A 21,787-nucleotide genomic window follows, 5' to 3' on the forward strand; every position below is an offset into this window, starting at 1 on the left:
TAGCATGTCTCTGTGTGGGGTGAGGGATGCTTCAAAAGCTTCTTGTATTTCATCAGGTCAGTACCACTCCAAAGCATTTTTGGTAGCTCCAGACATAGGGAAAGTCCATCCCGTTTTTCAGGCTGCTCGTGATGAGGCCCTTAGCGTGTAGTACATCAGTAAATAAGGTAAGATGTCTGAGCTGCATGTGTGCAAAAGCTAATGATCCAATCTTCAGCTTTATGGCAAAATTCAAATAGACCGTAACTGCTATGTGACGCGTATGCACACCCATGTATTATTCTGAAATGTCGCAGAATGAGCAAACATCAGCTTACACTGTTTACACTTGGGCAGTCATGCTGGGGGGTGTTCTACTGATAATGTTCTATGTGCATAACATTTCTTCCATATACATTTTGATATAGTTGCTGTTCTCGCTGGCAGCCTACTTGTGATAGCAATGACAATTATTTTAGACATATTTGTACCTTGCTTGGGAAATAACTTTGCATATCCTTCCTAAAGCAAAAAAGATAGATGCATGTGCATAAAAAAACATCTTATTTCAATTGTGAGTGTGTTCATTGTGTCTGTGGCCGCCGAAGTTAGATAATCAAACTGTACATGGATGAAAACACAGCACATAGCCTCTTTCAGTTATGGGGAGCTTTTCCACTTTATATGTGCAGAAGTGTAATCGGTGTTCTTGCCCTAGTTTCATACCACTCCATTAAAGCCAATATGGCAGCAACTGTGCACTGGCAGTTTAAAATGTGATTCAAAATAGCACACATTCCTAAAAGTGGAAATTCACCCTGTTAATATTTATTTGAAATATTCTTAAACAGTGTTGCTTATGTTACCATATGCAACAAGACTTCTTCCCGCAGTGCAAAAGTCACCAAATGAACTGCTATTGAAGATGTTGCATGGAAGCTACAACATGTGCCAGCCAATTTCAAACCAATGCACCAGTGTTAAAATGCAAACAAAGACAATAAAACAACAATCAATTACATGAATTGGTATAAGCGTAGATATATATTTATTGTTTGATCAATAGCATGATCATACACAGCATAAAATTGCATAGTACATAATATTACAATTATTTTTTTTTAAACAGTAGTTTAAAATAGCATTGACCTCGCCGGACGAATCAGCATTTAAAACAGGGTTACAGTTATAGTTTTTGCCATAAAAACAGAGATGTTGGTTAAAAAGACACATGTATTTAAACAATCTATCCCCATCATTTCCCTACTGCCCCGCTGAACAACTTTACAAATGACGTGCCCTGCATTTTAATGAGCCTGCATCACAATTTTATTTTACAACTTTAGGTCTCTGCCACCAGGCAGAGAGCAGATATCTTGATATTGTAAAAACAAGCCACCTGGTCGTGTTTTACCTAAATATGCGTAAAGCATCAGAGGGGCGTGAAAAAGAGAGCAGTTGGCAAGCCGGGATTATTTTTCTTAAGTTTGCATAGGCAGGACAGAAGAAAATAAAATGTTCTAAAGTGTCTGGGGGAGAGTAACAGGACGGACACAAAGGGGAAATAGTAACATTTCCCAGCTATTTTTCATTGCATTCAATGGGATAATCCCTGTCCTAAATTATGTCTAAAGTGGTCGTGCCTGGGAGGCAGGGTTCAATATCATCCATATACAAATCTAACTTAAAATAGCTTTTGACATTTAAAAAAAGCAGAAGATAAAGTGCCACGTGCCCTAACATTGATACAAGAAGAATCAACAAAAACAGGGGGACCATTTTTTTGTGATAGACTGTGGATCCTCTCACATTATTCCCAGGCCCAGTCTAAAAAGCCACTCCCTAACCTTGTTAAACCAGGGCAATCGCCCTGTGTGTCTTTGAAGAATTAGTAATTCCTCCACTGCCTCCTTTACAGGGATCTGGGTGCTACTGGTCCGAAGTTTAACCCAAAACATTAACAATTTGAGGACAGCAAAGTGTGTGATAGGCTTTAGACCGAGGTCAAGGCATAGGGGTAGTATGTTCGTTGGGAGGTTAAGGATTGCCCTTAAAAATGTGTTTTCCGCGACCTCGAGCTGTTTCAAATGCTCCAGCCCCCACAATTCGGCCCCATAAAGGCCCGCACCGAATCTTTTGGCCCAATGTATTTTAAGGATGGGGGAGATTTGGCGGAAGACTGAGCGTTTTACCCTCTTTACTATTGCACAGTCCACATGCTGAAGTGTCAGTAGACTCTTCTGAATTTGGGGTGACCATGCTAAATTGTCACTAATTCTGACTCCCAGGTAGTCGAAGGCCTTGATCTGTTCTAGGAATTCAGTACCCAACTTCAGTTTCCCCTTGGTGGATTTATAGGGATTAAAAACCAAAAACTTTATTTTTGAACAGTTAATCTCAAGGCCCCGATCTTTGCCTGCTTCAGCGAACTTAGATAACAGATTCCGAACGCCCATTGGGGTTTTGGAAATGAGCAGTGTATCGTCTGCGAATAGCAAAGAGGGTATAAGGCTACCAGATAGTCTTGGTGGCTCGCCTCCACAACTATATAGTTCGCTTATGAGCCCATTCATATACTGAGTGAACAGGGTTGGGGCAAGCACACAACCCTGTTGCACCTGCTTAGAGACTACTATGTTGTTGGAAAGACTACCATCAGAGTTCCACCTGACCTTGGCATAATTACCTTGGTGTAAACAAACCAATAATTGAAGTAGGTCACATGGGAGTCCCAAGTCTCTAAGAGCGGCCCAAAGTTTATTACGGTCAATGGAATCAAATACCGTTTTAAGGTCGACAAATACGACATATAGATGACCCTTCTTGATCTTCACTTCTTTCCAGATAAGCAGCAGGAATCAAAACACTTGATCTAGGATGCTCATAGATGCTTAAAGCCTGCTTGAAGATGTGAGATAGTATTGTTTTCCTCTATCCAGTTTTGGAGACGTACCAAGATGACTTTACAGAAGACTTTCTGGAAGACATCTATAAGGCTTTTTGGCCTATAATTTGAGGGGTCCCCTTTATCTTCTGTTTTAAATATAGGGATTATTTCAGCGCTCTTCCTGGTCGAAGGAATGCCCCCCACCTTGCAGAATGGCATTAAGAACTGTTTGAAGCAGTGGACCCCAGATGCTTTGTACAGATCTCCAGGGAGTCTATCTAGACTTGGAGCTTTCCCACTCTGGAGTAGGCTAATTGCTGTTACGATTTCCTGTAAGGAAAAAACAACAGCATATTCCCGTATAGGCGCTTAAATACATTCCCCAGCTACTACCACTGCGGCCTCCTCGGGTTCAATGGCCCCGCCAGTGTAAAGTTTCTGGAAGTATTCTTCCAAGACATGTGATTGTATGTAAAAGTCATCTTCATTGACTTGCTTGATTGAGCCCTTTGACAGAAGGTGTCAGAAAAGCTGGCAATCTTTCTGTTTTGAAGCCTCAGCTAGTGTGCGCCAGTTCTCAGCCTCCCAACTACTTTTTGCCACATCCTGAGCCCTCTTATACATCCTCCTTCTACTTTTAATGTCATTTAGTGTCCCTTGTTTTACTGCTGCTGTTAGATTGTTCCTGGCTAGTCTACAATCCTCATTATACCACGGGGCGATGTTCCGTTTGGGCATGTTAGAGTTGCACAGTCTACTAAAATAGGGTTTTATACTATTTATTAGTTGTTGAAAGCTAGCCACAATAAAGCAGGTGCTTTTGTCAGGATCACTGATGGGTCTGAGCCACTTTTTAATAGATCTTAGGAAGTAATTTCCCATCGGGCGCAACCTGGGGCCATTTGACTCTCCTGTTGTTATTTGTGGTAACAACAGGGGCCATTACTTGGTGAGTTTGGCTGTACGAGATAGGGAGGCCAATTAGCCCCCGGAAAAGGGCATTATGACCACTGTCCTCGTGGTTTTGGACACTCATATCCTTGACATAGTGCCAAAGATCAAGGTCCACCATAATGTAATCGATCCTACTTCTAACAATCCCCCTCTTAAACGTAAACTTAGCTTCCTCATCTGAGGGTGTCCGCCCATTTCATGCGCGCACCCCATGGGCTAAAGTAAAAGACAATACTTGCTTCCTGACCTTGGTACATCTTTTAATGGCAGGTATCTGGAGCTTATTTACACCCCTAGCTTGCTCTTCCTCCTGTACTATTCCTGTAATCATAAGTCGTATTAAAGTCGCAGCTACGATGAGATAATATTTTTTCCTACAAGAATCAAGGAAGTTGAAAACATAAATGCAATATATGTGGACTGGACTCCTTCATTTTCCCTTTACTGTATTTCAAACAAGTTAACAATCTAGTTATAGAGTTATGTGTCAGTATTACACAGCAGGACTTTGATGCCAGTCTCATATTTATGTCCCAATATAGCTTGCAAATGGAAATGGAAACCTGCCTTTAAGTGTATACTCTTAGGGGAAGAGATCAGGTAGGGCATAAAACAAGTAGAGTTGACTTCACAGCCATGGATGTATGATGGGTAGTCTGGGCATGACCTTACAGTTTGGGTAGGCTCTGCAAACTGTGTAGTGTAAACCTTACCAAACTGACGAATTCTGAACTGAACTAAAATGAAGGCAGTGATGAGCCCAAAGATGCCTGGTATACAACTCCTAAACACAACAGAAACAGGGTGAAACACTGTAGTACAAAAGGTTACGGGAAAAGGAGGATCAAGGAGCCCAAAAAAAATAACATGAGGAAATGCAAGAAACAAAACAAACAAGAGGGAGACAAAGCTGAGTGCAAACTGATACAAGCAGGAACCTTGCAACACATAAACGTTGACCAGTGGTTGATGGCTGACTCTGTCTTGATAACCCCAGAACCTTGTTCCTCAATTCTTCCTCCTTGTCTTGTGTTTCAGTAGCAGTTGGTGCCCAATAAAAATGGTGGAGCAGCACAGGGGCAGTAACAAAGAAACAAAGAAAAGAAACGAGCAAATAAAAACCACTTACCTGATGCTCTGCATTCTTCCCCTCAGTACTCTTCTGCTCCTCTGGGCACAGATTCCCAGTCTCCTCTGCAACCAAACCCGGTGCTCTCACCATGAGAGCAGTACAAAAGGGGTGGTGATGGACGGAGCATCAGAACCAATCAAACACTCACACCCAGTCAACAGATCTGGGTTTGATCCATCACCGTTCTTTAGCCCACTCTGCCACCCCAGTTCAGACATGGCCATATGCAAATCAGTCTGACCCTGTGCCTCATGGGAACAGTCCAGCCCGAACTGCCAAGCCATGCCTTCCCTGGACCGGAAACAAGCTTCCTAGGACCGGTTTCTGGCATTTCAGCCGTCTTCAGCCAGGCTTGCTTGAATCCAGTGGCAAAGTGAGCAAGGGACTCACGTCTGAGCATACCCTGCCAACTTATGGAAAACAAAGCAGTACAAAAGGGGTGGTGATGGACGGAGCATCAGAACCAATCAAACACTCACACCCAGTCAACAGATCTGGGTTTGATCCATCACCGTTCTTTAGCCCACTCTGCCACCCCAGTTCAGACATGGCCATATGCAAATCAGTCTGACCCTGTGCCTCATGGGAACAGTCCAGCCCGAACTGCCAAGCCATGCCTTCCCTGGACCGGAAACAAGCTTCCTAGGACCGGTTTCTGGCATTTCAGCCGTCTTCAGCCAGGCTTGCTTGAATCCAGTGGCAAAGTGAGCAAGGGACTCACGTCTGAGCATACCCTGCCAACTTATGGCAAACAAAGCAGTACAAAAGGGGTGGTGATGGACGGAGCATCAGAACCAATCAAACACTCACACCCAGTCAACAGATCTGGGTTTGATCCATCACCGTTCTTTAGCCCACTCTGCCACCCCAGTTCAGACATGGCCATATGCAAATCAGTCTGACCTTGTGCCTCATGGGAATAGTCCAGCCCGAACTGCCAAGCCATGCCTTCCCTGGACCGGAAACAAGCTTCCTAGGACCGGTTTCTGGCATTTCAGCCGTCTTCAGCCAGGCTTGCTTGAATCCAGTGGCAAAGTAAGCAAGGGAGTCCTTGCTCACTTTGCCACTGGATTCAACCAAGCCTGGCTGAAGACGGCTGAAATGCCAGAAACCGGTCCTAGGAAGCTTGTTTCCGGTCCAGGGAAGGCATGGCTTGGCAGTTCGGGCTGGACTGTTCCCATGAGGCACAGGGTCAGACTGATTTGCATATGGCCATGTCTGAACTGGGGTGGCAGAGTGGGCTAAAGAACGGTGATGGATCAAACCCAGATCTCTTGACTGGGTGTGAGTGTTTGATTGGTTCTGATGCTCCGTCCATCACCACCCCCTTTTGTACCGCTTTGCTCACCATGAGAGCAGCATCAGGATTGGGCGGATCCCACTGGTTTTGCACTCCATCGAGAGCTGGGCGCCTGTGGCTACTCGTTTCTCCACCCAGCAAGGCAGCTGGGTTGGAGAGAAGTCATTACGTATGACGGTTTGGCCATCCCAAGACTGCCGGCCAAACCGTCATTCACACTGACCGCAGTGCCCAACACTCCCCTTCGCCTGCTGCAGTGCTGTGGCCCCGCTCACAAGACTCGGCCATACTAAAAATAAAATGATAATCATTTTATTTTTCATCTGCCTCTGCGGGCAGGGTGGAGACACTACTCTGCCATAGCGGAGGAGCCACCGCTGCTGTTTTCCGCCTCTAATCCTGCACAGCCTCCACAGGTCCACACTCCACATCTTCCACTTTCCTGGTGATATTCTAACCTTGCAACGGCTGTAGCTCACCAGTAACCTACTTCCTACACTTGTAGTAGAAGGCAGCAGGCTCTGTCATGATGGAGAGTAAGTCCCTACACTATACTTGATATTCCATTTCTACATCAATAATCCACAACTCATGCCAAATATGTAAGGTGATACTCATATTAACATTGACTAGCAGAACACCATCTGCACTATACTCAATACAGCATGAACTAAAATACATTCTCCTTCCCAAGTAATTAGAGATACAGTTTCTCATTGTGAAGGAAAGCAGAAACTGGTTGTTCCTTGTGCCATTTCCATAAAACTATTTAAGATGTCTCAATTTCCACCACAGCATGATAACTTCTAGAGTGACTATTTGCATTTGCCCGGATCTGCCTGGAGAGACAAGTGCCTATACTTGTGTTAGCAATATCTGCATTCACAGTTCAAGACCCTGAGACCTTCATTGAGGTGCATCTTCTTAGTACCATCATGCGAGTTACTGTCCTGTTAAATTTTACCTTATGTAGTCCTCTTTGATCTGAAAAAACTGAAAAACAGGGAGGGGGGGTTTGAGAGGAAGGACAGTGTGGTACCCTCCACTCTGCATCAAAAAATATTACACAACAACCCCAGTTTTCCATCACTCCAGACAAGGTGTACACTGTATCCTAATGGTCGCTTGACAGATTAAAAAATGAACAGCCATCCCTCTAGCATAGGGGCTTGTATTAAAGTGTAGGGGTGATACTACATCACAATATGGGAATAGTTTCAATTATTGACATAAAGTTTGTATAAAATAGTAGTCAGTCAGTCAGTCAATACTTTATTTCGGCTAAGAGTAGCCATAAAAGTCAACACATAAAACATAATACATAAATCCATAGTGCAAATACACAGTTCATAAGTCCATGTTGAACAATTTACATACAATTTATAATGGTTGATTTTTATCCATGATTAAGCAATACCGGGTAAAATATAAATATTACATTAATTTAGCTAAAAGCCAGAATTCTTGTAAAAACAATATTAAAAATGAGGTAGACTTGAGGATAATCTGATAACTGAAGTAATCCATGCTTCCTCTTTCTTTAATTACAATTTTTGACCACAGCGTTTCCTAATACATTAAATAAATATCTGCTTATACCATATACCATTACTTGGGAGGAGTTGAATCTTAATATGCGCTCAGCTACTTTATATGACTCAGTCCCCATATTCCTACAGAGGGGTTTAATCCAAGAAGTCCTTGGTTTCTTGTAGGCCGGACAGAAAAAGAGTATGTGGGATATATCTTCCCTAGCCCCAAGGGGACACATAGTGCACAAATCCAATCCATTTCCTCCAGCCCACTTGCATGTGTAGGAATTTAGCAATAATACCCCATACCTAAATTGTAGATAGAGAGATTTTGCTAAGGGGGGAGCAATCTCATCCATAAATTCCTCAAAATTAGGTGAATCTTTTGCATTTAAAAAGGTCTGGGTCAAAGTACCAATACGAGGACTCAGAATTAGTTCACTATTAACGTGGGACCAAAAGGTTGCCTTGAGGAGTTTTTTGGAAGACTGAGTCAAATTATGGGGCTCCTCCCAAAAAGTAAAAAGCCCCAATCTCTTAAATGATATACAGATATATTTCAACCAAGGGGTTTTCAAATGGACGTCCAATTTTATAAGTTCGATCAACCCATCCTTATAATCTATCAGTTCAGGGGTCGACCATATCCTAATCCAGTACAATAATGGTCTTATAGAAGCCAAGTGCTCTGTTCTTTTAAGATCAACGTCTAAAAACAAGGGGGCAACTGGAGTACGAGTCGGTATTTTAAGTAGACTGCGCACAAATGTATTTTCTATCATCCCAAATTTGGAAGAATTACTATGTCCCCATATCTCAGCACCATAAAGGGCTGCTGATTGGGCCTTGGCTTTAAAGACCTCTAGTGCTGGAGTAATGGCTTTGGAGCTACTTGCTCCGTGCACCTTTAGGATAGGGAAAGAATTCTGTTTGAGAGACAATAGACTTTTATTTAGCTGGCCTTGCCAGGACAGCTTGTTGTCTAATGTCAACCCCAAATAGTTAAAACTTTCTACCTTTTCCAATGTGCGATTCTCTAGGAGCAAGTTTTTCCTAAACGTTTTAGTGGGGTTTATGGCCATGTATTTTGTTTTCTTTGGATTAATTTCTAGCCCCTTTTCCACACAATAATTATGAAAGGTATTGACCAAATTTTGCAACCCTCTCGGGGTCTTAGAGATAAGGATGGTATCGTCGGCAAAGAGTAAAGAGGTAATTGGTTCACCGACTAATTTTGGAGAGTCATGAGCACAGTTCCTCAAGTATGTTGGAATATCATTAACGTACAGTGAGAACAGAGTGGGTGCTAACACACATCCTTGACGCACCCCTCTATCCACAAGAATTGCTTTAGATAGTTCACCTGCTTTTCCCCATCTAATTTTTGCATAGTTCCCTGTATGGAGTTTAATGAGTTCATTAAGTAACTCGCCAGGGATGTCTAGCTTCTTTAATGTAGACCACAGCAACTTCCGGGGAACAAGATCAAAAGCAGCCCTTAAATCTACGAATGCAACATAAAGACTACCCTGTCTGATCTTTACGTATTTCCAACAGATGCACATAAATCTAAACACCTGGTCAACTGTGCTTACTTTAGATCTAAAGCCAGCTTGGTATCTTGACAGTAATTTTGTCTCCTCAATCCATATTAAAATCCTATTTAAAATCTGTCTGGCAAAAATCTTTTGTAAAACATCAATTAAACTGATGGGGCGGTAATTGCTAGGATCATGGCGATCACCTTTTTTAAAAATTGTAATGATTTCTGCCCCTTTCCATGATTCTGGAATAGGTGTACCGGCCAAAATTGAGTTACTTAAAAAGTTAATGTACGGCCCCCACACATTGACATCGTGTTTCAACAAATCACCAGGAATTTTGTCAGGGCCGGGGGCCTTACCTACTTTTACAGCTAATAGTGCCTGAACTGTTTCTTCTAAGGTAAAATGTAATGGTACAGTACTACTAACTGGATCAACATCTACATTAGCTAGTGACAAATCATCCTTACTAATCGTGTAAAGTTTAGAAAAATGATCACACCAGGTCAGTTCGTCCAGAAAGATATCCTTGGGTGATCTACCCTTTTTATTTCCCTTAGCAATTAAATTCCAAAAGGTACTTTGGTCATGTAATTTAGCTGCACTCAGTAAGTCATCCCAGAGATTAGCATCCCATACTTTTTTAGCTTCACTCAGGGTATTTTTATATATTAACCTTGCATTTTTTATATCACATTGGCTCCCATGTTTTACTACGTGAATCAGTTGTGATTTAGCAACCCTACAATCTTGGTTATACCATTGATTTCCTGATTCGACCTGGTCCATAGTTTTATTCCCTTCTTTTTTATAGGCCTTACTCAGAAGGGGAGATAGTGCGTCGACCAACTTCAAGTGTAAGTCAAGAACTCCCTGGGTGCCTGAGGGTGGTATTTGGGGAGTCCCTATAATTTCACTGAATTTATTATAGATATTGGTCAGCGCGTCTTCTTTGCCCGCAATATAAGACCATTTTATGGCACGTCTATTATTAGAAATCTGTATATCTCCTATTTGGAGATTCAATGGGTCTTCTGCGGGTGATCTCAGAAGAAATAGGGCAGGGTCTAACCATAGTTGGAGGGGATAGTGATCACTCTCTATTCTGGAATCAACCCTAAAGTCAATTAATGATCTCCATAAGTTTCGAGAGGCCATTACGAAGTCGATATGTGATCTAATGCTTCCCTTAAAATAAGTGGGAGCTGAAGGAATGTCTGAGGGAAACCGACCATTGCATGATCTCAGGTCGTGTGATACAGTCATCTGTAGGATCTGTATAGAGGCTATAGTACTTTTTGCATAACTTAAAGTCTCCAGGGGCATGATACCACTAGCAGTATCTTGTTCGACAAATAGGCTATCAAGAACCTGGATTGGTTCGTATTTACAGTTAAAATCTCCACATATTAAAACACGAGCATTAACTCCCAGTCCATCTAGGGTGGAGTCCAAGGTATCTATCAAATTAGATTCTCTGTTTGATGGATATGGTCTATTGTAAATGTTAAATAAGTAAATAACACTTTTATTACTGGTCACAATTTTTAGTCCTAACAAGTCCGGGCAGGTACTAGGCAACTGGCTAACCTCTATTTCTAGGGAAACTTTAACCCAGATAACAAGCCCCCCGGATGCCCTTCCCCTATTCGATGGTATCGCTTTAGTGCAAAAGGTTTTAAATCCTACTCTATGGGGTGGTTCTACCATCCAGGTTTCCTGAAGGGCAATTATATCATGTTTTCCAAAAAAGGAGCATACTGCCATGTCCATCAGGTTCCTAGAGAGTCCAGCAATGTTCCAAGACAATAGGCTAACATTAAGATCCTCAGTTAACTTTGGGGAAATTCCCCTTAATCCGGTCACATCACTGGAATTATTGTACCCTGGCAAGATTTCTGGTACCATTGTATCTTCCTCAATGGCAGTTTCATTGCCTAATATCTCTACCTGTACTATAGTTATCTTAGGGACGGTATCAGACCCAGCTTCTACTTGCACTCCCTGCTTAAATCCAAAGTGCCAATCTACCTCTGGCTGTTCATCCAGAGGGTTAGAGGGGACCCCCAGTGCCACCATATTTTTGGAACCAGGGATTCCACAACCACTATAAATCTCTAGAGGGTGGGTAGCCAAGAATGTGACTAAACTCTTATTTATATCAGCCTCTGGGAGTCAATCGTTTTCATCTAAGTCCCTCAGCGCTGCATATCTATTTGCCATAGGGATTTCAAATTGTAGTGATTTATTATCAATACGAGTAGGACTATCCTTAATTGTTCTTTGGAGTAATCTGTCTGGATGTCTGTAAAAATAACCCAAAGGGTGAACACGAACAGCATCTCCTCCTATGGCAAGAGAAGCTGCCCTTAAAAGTGTAGTTGCCACATGCTGGGGATGTCTGAAGTTTATTATAACACAATCCCCCTTACATGTTTTCCTCGTATTACCTACCCAGGCAACTCTTCTAGTAGACAATATTTGGTTTGAGAGGTCCGTGGGGAACCCACAGTTTTTGTTTAACCAAGCAACTGATTTCCTCTTGAGTGAATCATGAGATTCAACCGAGGCTTTAAGGGGGCCTGGAACAAGTGGGGGAACATTAGATAAAATAACCACATATGGTTCGCAAGCTGGTGGGAGATTGGCACATATAGGCTTTTGTGCTATGGCTATAGGACCCTGGTTACTGAATGGATCTGTGTTAGTTCGAATACCGCCATCAGCTGGTTGTAATGTTGTCGTGCAGCCAGTTGGAGTGAAATTTCCCACCTCTAGCGGAGGATCTAGGGCAGCATGAACAGGTTTCAATGGTACCTTAGACAGTATAATAGGCGGTGTAGTATGGTGTTTCAAACCCTCAACAAGGCCACCCAGCCTTGATACCTCTAATGACAGGGTTTCAATTTTGTCTACAAAGGGTTTAATCAAAAGCACCAATTTATCCTCCAAAATTTTAGCTATAGTCTCAGCAAGAGTACAATTATCTACTTCATTACGGGTCTGTGTTTTAACATGAGCCACAACGGGCCTCCGAGGTTGGTCTGGCACTGATTTATGATGTGCACTACCCTTCTTAAATTGAGACTTTCTGCATTTTCTAACTGCTCTTTTCGGAGGAGAAGGAGGGACTTCAGGCTCGCTCTGGGGCTCCGATATATCTTGGCTTACAATATTAACCTCATTGTCCACAATGCAATCTGATACGTTCCCCACTAAGGTTGCTTCGATTAAAGAGTTCCCTATAAGTGAACCGTGGGCATCGTCATTTATACATAGCTCTGGATTATCTTCCAGGGTCACCTTCCCAAGGGACTTCCGTCTTTCACTGTTTATCATACTGACCCTTTTGACCAAGTAATTGTCCATCGTTACTTTAGCCTTTGCCATCTTAGGCGCTGGTTAGGTCATAAACAATTACAGTGTAGTTGATATCCCAAATAATCCCTAGATACGGGATAATACTAGCACTCTATAACATTAAATTAAACCAACAGTTAGGAATTGTTTGGAGGCAGAGCAATAACCAATAGTAATATGCCTAACTGTATAACCTAAAAACATACGACTCTAGCACAAACAGGAAAAGCTCAAGTATGACTGAATCAGTTCAAGGAGAATACTTGCAGGAGCGTGTCCACTACACGTTCAAGGGGGGTGGCCCAACCCGACCACCTACGACCTCCTAACGGCCTCACAACGGCCCGCCCTTTGCCCGGGCTTAGCCCGGCGCCGACCCGCGCGCGATCCCGCGTCGCGGGGGCTCTCACCGGCTTTATGCGCCTTCAGCGCGCTCAGTTTCCGTGGGCGGGTTCCACCCGCAAAGGTTGCTGGGAGCGGTAGTCTCCCTGCACACAGCGGCCGTGTTGGTGAAAGCTACGGCGGCGGCAGGGAGACGCTGCAGTGTGCAGGTGTGGGCGACCCCACAGGGAGCAGGTAGGCAGCGTGGCGAGTGGCAGCAGGCTGGAACAAGGACCCCTGCTCTGCCGGGGCTCTCACCGGCTTTATGCGCCTTCAGCGCGCTCAGTTTCCGTGGGCGGGTTCCACCCGCAAAGGTTGCTGGGAGCGGTAGTCTCCCTGCACACAGCGGCCGTGTTGGTGAAAGCTACGGCGGCGGCAGGGAGACGCTGCAGTGTGCAGGTGTGGGCGACCCCACAGGGAGCAGGTAGGCAGCGTGGCGAGTGGCAGCAGGCTGGAACAAGGACCCCCGCTCTGCCGGGGCTCTCACCGGCTTTATGCGCCTTCAGCGCGCTCAGTTTCCGTGGGCGGGTTCCACCCGCAAAGGTTGCTGGGAGCGGTAGTCTCCCTGCACACAGCGGCCGTGTTGGTGAAAGCTACTGCGGCGGCAGGGAGACGCTGCAGTGTGCAGGTGTGGGCGACCCCACAGGGAGCAGATAGGCAGCGTGGCGAGTGGCAGCAGGCTGGAACAAGGACCCCCCAATAGTATAATAAGCACCTCTTTTACATCCTAAGTCAGAGCCTGAATATCACCTCATCATTGACATTTTCCTAAAGATGCACGGCATAGGCCTTAACTCAAAAGCTACTATGGACAGTGACCAACACAACTGTGTTTTCATAATTTTTTTTTAATGAAATTGCTCCTTGCATCAAAGAAAAAAGGTCCTCATAAAAGTCTGAAAATTTAATATTCACACTCAAGAATGACCTCAAAGAAAAATGTTAAATGTGTCCGTAGCATCCAAAACCAAATTTAATCAAATGTGCCCTTGATGCAACTAACTGAAAGTAACTGATAGCAAACACGTTTCATTGCCAATGGAAGCTTATGGCAATTTCACCGGGGAAAGAGGATCAAACTGTCACCCAAACAGTATACACTGCACCCCGTTGCCACCAGATGAAGACTTAGCAGGGAATAAATGAGGTTTAAATGATGAGTCTTTTATAGGCCACTGAAACCCCTGTTGTGCCGGAGTCAGAATGCTTGTAGTTCACGAAATACTTTTTGTCGTTGGCATATAGTGACTCCCTGTTGATGATGCTGTTGGTGCACGAGTAGTGTTACCTTGGTGTACAATGGGACCGGTAAATGGTTTAGATTCTCAAATTTAGTACCTTGTAAAGTTCAAAGTCATTTGTGTCATTAGTATTGCTGCCACATTCCTTAAATTGCCTTCACTGTAGAGACTTTAGCAGTTCTCAGATTTATGCTTTCATCCTATAACAGCTGCTCTGAAAGAACGTTGCTGGATTTATTTTTATCGGGTTGTATTTTTCTTTTTTCTTTCAGGATGTGCACCTTCATAAATTCTTCCATCACTGTCAGGCCGTTCAGTCAGGAAATACCCACGTTCCAGGAGAACTCGTGAAACATCTAAAGGTGTGTTGTGTATATCTAAAGATATATATATTTAGATTGTCAATGCTTTTGAAGCTTCTAGCATGTAATGAAAAGTACACTTTCAAGTGGTTAAGTTATTTATATACATTTCTGTGATGATAGCATTATCATTAGAGGAATTAAAGATGGAACTGTAATTTTTGGATTGTAATACTGAGAAACAATAAATTACGTTGTGTCTCTTTTACTCTTATACTTCCTGGAGCCTTAAACATCTACCCGAATAGCACAAAATAAGCAAAAGGAACATGTACAACACATTTCAAATCAAAGTAGGAGATTATTGGTGAAGAAATATGGTATTACATCCATTTCAGATGGTACACTAATGAAATATTTTAACAGTTCACAGTCTGTTAAGCAAGCTGTGCTCTCTTCAAATTCTACAGTCTTGGTCCTTTTACAGCAGATTAGAGCTATCACTCAGGTTAGACAGATCTTACATATTCAGACAGCAGATGAACTGCTCAATTTATAGAGATCTTAAATGTTCACACAGCCGTGTCTTCCACTAGCATACATCGATCTTAAAGGCCAAAGTTTTTAATACTAGTGCCATCCTTCATGGTGTTGGAGGATGCAGTGCCGGTCTTAACTGGGTCTTTGCATCTGGGGTGTTTGGACAAAATATTGAATAAAAAATATTGTGATACAAAAATATCCTGTCAAGAATATTGGGATGTCAAAACATATTGGCACAAGAATAGTGTATGTAAAAATATCATTTTAAGTAGTGTTTTTGATATAATTGTAAAAAATATCGATTTAGAAAAAATCATTGCATGTAATATAATTTGTATGTGTTTTTTAATGTAATTAATTTAGTGTGTTTGATTCTATATGTTTATTTTTTCTTGTTTGCGTGAAATTGTTAAAATTTGTCGTTTAGTTGTATTAATGTATCCAAAAATAATGGATTTATAATTCTTTTTTACATCAGGATATTGGGCTTTTAGGGATAAGGGTAGGGAGTATTTTAAAAAGTGGATATTTAAATGTAAATGTAAGGAGTTGGAATAGTAAATGTCGCCACTTTACATGCTTAATTTGTAAACAAATAAGTGCCAGGGCTCTTGTCAGGAGACCACTACAGCTTCTATCACACATTGCCCCTGCCATGCTGCCAATGATAGTAATGATAGTAAGAACACAACTACTAACCATCAAGTGTGACAATTCAGACTATTTTAGGGCCCCAAACCTATAAGAATGGCTTGGGCAGCAGGTAATAGTTTTTTTTTTTGTATATTAAATTAATAATTAACTGTTGTTGTGGTCACCTCCAAATTAGCCAGACTGCGCCACCTTGTGGCAGACTTTCAGAAGCGCCGGTGTTGACAATTAAGTGTCCGTGCCGAGCACCGGAAACCACAGACTCAAATTAAGCACTACCCCTTTAATGTACAGCGCCTTCATCAAATTGGTATAGATTGAAGTGGGAATAGTAAATATCACCCCTTTAATGTCCAACACCTTCTGTAGATTGGTATATATTGGAGCAGGAATAGTAAATGTCACCGTTTTAGAGTCCAACAACTTCCCTAAATAGGTTTGGATTGGAGAGGGAATAGTAAATGAAACTCCTTTAGTGTCGAACACCTTTCCTAAATAGATGTAGATTGGAGTGGGAATAGTAAATGTCCTCCCTTCAGTGTCCAACATCTTCCCCAAATTGTGGGAATAGTGAATGTAACTCCTTTAGTGTCCAACATATTCTCCAAATTGAAATAGATTGGAGTGGGAATAGTAGATGTCACTCCTATACTGTCCAACAACTTCCACAAATTGGTTTAGATTGGAGTGGGAATAGTAAATGCCACCCTTTTAGTGTCCAACACCTTCCCCAAATTGGTTTAGATTCAAGTGGGAATAGTAAATGTAACACCTTTAGTCTTGAACACTTTCTTGAAAATAGTTTACGTTGGAGTGTGAATATTTAGTTTTATAATTTTAGTGTAAAATCCTTTGTTTATATTGTATTTGTATGCAGGTGAAATAGTTTGTGTTATTTAATTAGTATTGTTGGTGTTTAGGCATGTAATAGAAAATAGTTGGAAGTTGGTAATAATTAATTGTATTAATTACATATTTTATAGAATAAGGATGTAGCAGGTTTTTATAATTTTATTCGTGTTTTCAAAGTTAATTTGGTGTAAATTGTTTGCATTTTAAACATATATATGTGAACTTAAAAATAAACATTTATATATAGATAAATAAATAAAACCTTTGTAATGTTGTTTTTATTATTTTACTTTTACATAAATAATGTAAATGGTATTTAGATAGTACTATATGTTGTACATTTTTCACACTTTTCCATTGTTTAACATTTAACATTTCCTAAATCATTTTGTATTCATATTATCAACATTATTTTAACATATGCTTTTTCAGTATATATTCAATAATTTTATATAACTTATTCTATCATTTAATGTATACCTTATAAATTGTTAACATTTTTACAACCATTTTTGACATTTAGTATATGTTTAATAACTTTTAGCATTTTTTAATACATTTATTCAACATTTCCAAAGTGTGTCCTATGCATTTTAATGGGGATATAATCTTTTTTTTTTAGTTTCCTTTAGCAGACTATTTGTTTTGTAACACTACCTTCTATTTTGTAGTTTGTTTGTGTCATTTGTTTTCTATTTTCCGGGATCTGGGTTCATTCCGAGCAACCTATGACCAAATATAACTAACGGGGTAATCTGTATATTTTTTTTTTAAACTGAAATTCCTCTCCCTCTTTCAACCCCCTCGTTAGGCAGTGTGAAAATGTTGAGGTAAGGAAACTGAGCTAGTGCCCTCAAGTTTTAAGAAGAGACATCAAACACCATCAAAGTTATTAGAAAATTAAAATGCAGAGTTGTCTTTAGCTACTTCATACTTCTAGATAAGTTGCATGTTCCATTGAAAAGACGTTTTCTTAAATTTGATAGTGACTTTGGGGTGGTGATATTACAATGCATTCGCAATAATGCATAATAGTTATAGCGATACATTTACTACTACAAGGAGGGATGTTACTAAAAGGGAAATTAGAAAGCATTATAATGACAAAACATTTAAATTGTATTGGAGTTATATAGATTTCTGGGGTTTAGAGAGGAGTGGTGTTTAAGGGTTGGTAGTAAGTGGTTCTTATGGTTCAGGGATTAGTACTGTATAGGGTTAGTAAGACATTTTAAGCGTTCAATGATGGATAGTGTTAATGAGTAGTAAGGATTTTTCAGGTTTAATGGATGGGTAGTGTATGGGCATAGTAAGCTGTTTTTATAGTTTAGGAATGGGTATTGTATGGGGTAGGAAGATTTTAGAATTCAAAGATGAGTAGTGTATAGAGGTAGCAAGGAGGTTTTAGGGTTCAGGGTTGGAAAGTGTATAGAGGATAGGAAGTGTTGTTTTGGGTTCAGCGTTGGTTAGCACTAAGAAGTAGTAATTATTTGGGGGGGTTCATGACTGGGTAGCATTAAGGGTTAGCAAGGAGTTTTTAGGGTTTCAGGAAAGGTAACATTAAGGGGAAGTCAGAAATTTTTAGGGCTCAGGGAAGGATAGCATTCATAGCTTTTTAGGATTCTGGAATGGGGTAGTGTAGTTAAGTGTTTGTAGGTTTCAAGGATTGCTATTGTTATGGGATAGGAAGGTTTTTAGAGCGCCTTGAGGGGTAGTTTATAGGAATAGTAATAGGTATGTAGAGATCATGGATGGGTAGTGCACAGACTAGTAAGCGGTGCTTGCGGTTTAGGGACGTCCAGTTTTTGATTTTTGCTCGGCAAACAAATACTCCACAGTTCAAAATTAATGACCTTATCAAAGTTCTCCTGTCTTTTCTTAAAAGGTCATTTACTTAAATAAGATATTTGCAAGACATAATTTTCCACATTCTACTCTTATAGGTGTATTGGAAATGTGTCCCATTTATGACATGAGTTACTAGAAAGTCCTTCTTAATCATACCCAATAGGTCCCCAAGCCACTCAGCTGATCTCCGTAAAGATAAAGGTGCACTGCACAAAAAATTTTAGCAGACTTTCTGAATTGGAGTGCAAATGAGTTAGTCAAACTTTTCTCCAGGAATGAAAAAAAAAACACACAAATTAATTTCAGCCAGTTAATTTCACGAACTGTGTTGTATGGAACACTTGCCCCACTTTTTAGAAGCTATTTCCCCTGTCTCAGCAAAAGGGAAATTCGTCACCACTATATACAACTCTTGAAAGTATTAGAAGCTATTTACCTTGTCTCAGCAAAAGGGAATTTCTTCACCACTATATACAATCCTTCTAAGTAAGTGTCCGATACCTAAAGAGGTAAATTACAGTCTCATGCATGTTTCTGCTTCATGTTTGAAGATTATGAACGATGTCTAGAAAAAAATCGATATCATTGCATTGCAGCATGGCGAGACTAACGCTTGGTCTGGTACTTATTTACAGGTCTCCTGAGTAGTGCTTGTGCATGTCCAATATACCCTTAAACCTACCACCAGAGACGTCCGTGGTGTTAGGGATTAATCCTCCACAGTGTTGAGGAAGCACCTAATTCTGTTGTTTTTGCAAGCTTGAGAATTTAAAAGGAAAAAAGCCATTTTTGTGTAGTATTTGATTTTCCTTACTGTTTAGGTTATGGCGGTACTACAACCTATTGTTATTCCTCTGAATTGCAGACCTGCTGTCCATGCACATGTGACTCAACATGGGCTTCCTAATGTAGGTGGTGCTTTTATCTTTGTGGTGGAAGCGGATGCAGCTTACCGCTTTGAAGTTTTTTATTCCTGGGTCAAATTTCCAGCTGTTGATGCAAGTTCAAACACCTTTCATACATACACCATTTCAGCTGCACAAAATCTGTACAAAGCATATGCACTCATGGAAATACATATGTTTTATTTGGAACACCATAACTGATTCCTTGGCGCCCTTCCACATGTACCTACAGCTGTACATTTAGGTCCCCTTAGTAATGAAGGGACAACCTGGCCAGCTTTAGCGGTATATACACCATACCTGATATTGATAATCAAAATCTTGTGTAAATATGAACCTTATACCATGCTTTAGTGGCTTTATACAGACGCTTACCTCTGTTTGTTCTGAGCACCTTTTTGGCACAACCAGCAAGGGTTGGCCTGCAAGAGCAAACCCAGTTACCTGCAGTGCCTACAATCAGTCCTGTAATGGTTTGTTCAGTTATGGGCAAATGACCCACTAATCATGAGGAAATACTGCTTTGGATGGCCCAAAAAATTGACTAAATTGAAGCTGTGTTTCCCCTTACAGTACCACAAGACAAGCACAATATTTTGACTATGTGCTTACCCAAAGGATGGTTCCCGCAACACCTAGGGGACAGTTTTTGCCACAGTCTATACTATCTGTCACAGCTTTCCCTCTATGTCCGTCTTACCAGACGTACTCAAACAGATACAGAATGAACACGGGGCAGCTGCTTCCCTGGATTTGGGGAAGAAACTAATGGCAAACTTTCCTGTAGTATCCGCAACGATTCTGTCTAATGTTAAAGGTGAAGCAGCTTCTCTGGCTATACACTTGCGGCTCACAGCGGTTGCGCAAGCTAACTGTGAATGTGATTTGCCTATAATTATTGCTGATGTTTACACAACCATAGGATGCAATAATTGGGGAACCAGACCTACCAAGCCACAATTGGTAAACCCAGTACATACAAGGAAGCCAAGCAAACCCATGAGTTTGTTATAAAACCTCAGGATAAATTTAAACAGCCTCAGAAAGGTAAACCTCGCTGAGGTTCTCCACTCCCGGAATACTCTGAAAGACTGTACGATTTTCATGATGGCATTAAAATCAAGACTCCCGACAGGTATCAGGTTCCTGATACACATTCTCCACATCCCTTTCAGGAATCGTCTGACCAGCAGTACGACAGAGGAGGCGATCTGAATGCAGACAAGAAGAGTATGTGAACCCGAAAAGGGAGACACAACGCTTGTCTGATGTGAAGATAAAGGATGACAGGTTACCTCCATATAAATATTTTCAGAAAAAGAAAGTTGTGGTTATAATAGGTAAATATGCCACAGACATTGAGAACCCTTTTTTTCTGAACAAGAGTTGTGCGGTGACTCTCCTTGACAGTGCAACAGAAGTCACCATAGTGCGCCAGAGTCTCCAGCAGTTTCTGGTAGCGAGAGCAACTGATACTTCTACTACAGTTGAGACCCCAGATAGGCACGTAGCCCCTCCTGATAGATTATATCATCTAGACATTCAGATTGAGCGTGACTTAGAGTGCACTCCTAAAGTAATATTCTGGGAACACTTAACATTGTCTTACGACATCGTTCTGGCAGAGGCCCCCACAGTTTGTTCAGTCATCCCCCCAGGTAGAGGATTTTATACTTCCTTCCTTTTCTGCTCTTGTCCCTAAACAGGCCAAACAAAGTTATACGGCAGAATTGGCTCTTGCACTAGCCCCTGCACTACTTCGCAATCATATCAGCTGGGATAAGACATCTCCTTATAATGTCATATCCCTGAAGGTCCGGCCCGCTAGTGCAACCACGGTACTCTCTAAAATGGGATGTGAAATCATCTGTTAGAGAAATACTCTCCCAATTGGAGTACCAGGGGTAAAATCCTGTGTCTCTCAAATGAATAATCTTTTTTTTCCTATTTTGAAAATGGATCATTTTTATCGCATAGTTTTAGACTATAGACATTTAAACAGTCATATATGCACGTTTGCAATGCAAAACACACATAGTATGGCACTAATTAATAATGTAGTCTGTAAAAAATACAAAACCACTTTGGATGTAGCCAATGTTTTCTTCAGCCACAATCTAGTGCTTGGAAGCAGAGACTGGACAGCTTTCTTGGCACTTGGCTTTCAAATGAGATATAGAAAACTCCCCATTGGCTATAATAATAGCCCATAACTATGTGCTGCACGCATAATGTAATTTCGACATGATATTGACGCAGACCTATGTAAATTATATCTACCTTACAGATGATTAATTAAATCCACACTTGACCAGAGTAGACCGCATTATATTGGGATTTGCTGAATTTGACTAGAAGTTCAACTTCGAAAAGTGT

The 21,787-nt window shown here is 41.3% G+C and overlaps 1 protein-coding gene across 3 annotated transcripts in view; it reads left to right on the top strand.

Moving 5' to 3' along the window:
* Positions 1–21,787, top strand: part of DOCK11 (dedicator of cytokinesis 11) — a 1,169,031-nt gene that overhangs the window by 469,970 nt on the left and 677,274 nt on the right. For all 3 annotated transcript variants that reach the window (XM_085607886.1, XM_085607887.1, XM_085607888.1), the window contains one exon: positions 14,583–14,672. In XM_085607886.1, coding sequence (XP_085464012.1) covers positions 14,583–14,672 — 90 coding nt within the window. The remainder of the gene's footprint in view (positions 1–14,582; positions 14,673–21,787) is intronic.

This window comes from Triturus cristatus, chromosome 5_2 (assembly GCF_964204655.1).
Source record: "Triturus cristatus chromosome 5_2, aTriCri1.1, whole genome shotgun sequence".
NCBI classification, from domain to species: domain Eukaryota; kingdom Metazoa; phylum Chordata; class Amphibia; order Caudata; family Salamandridae; genus Triturus; species Triturus cristatus.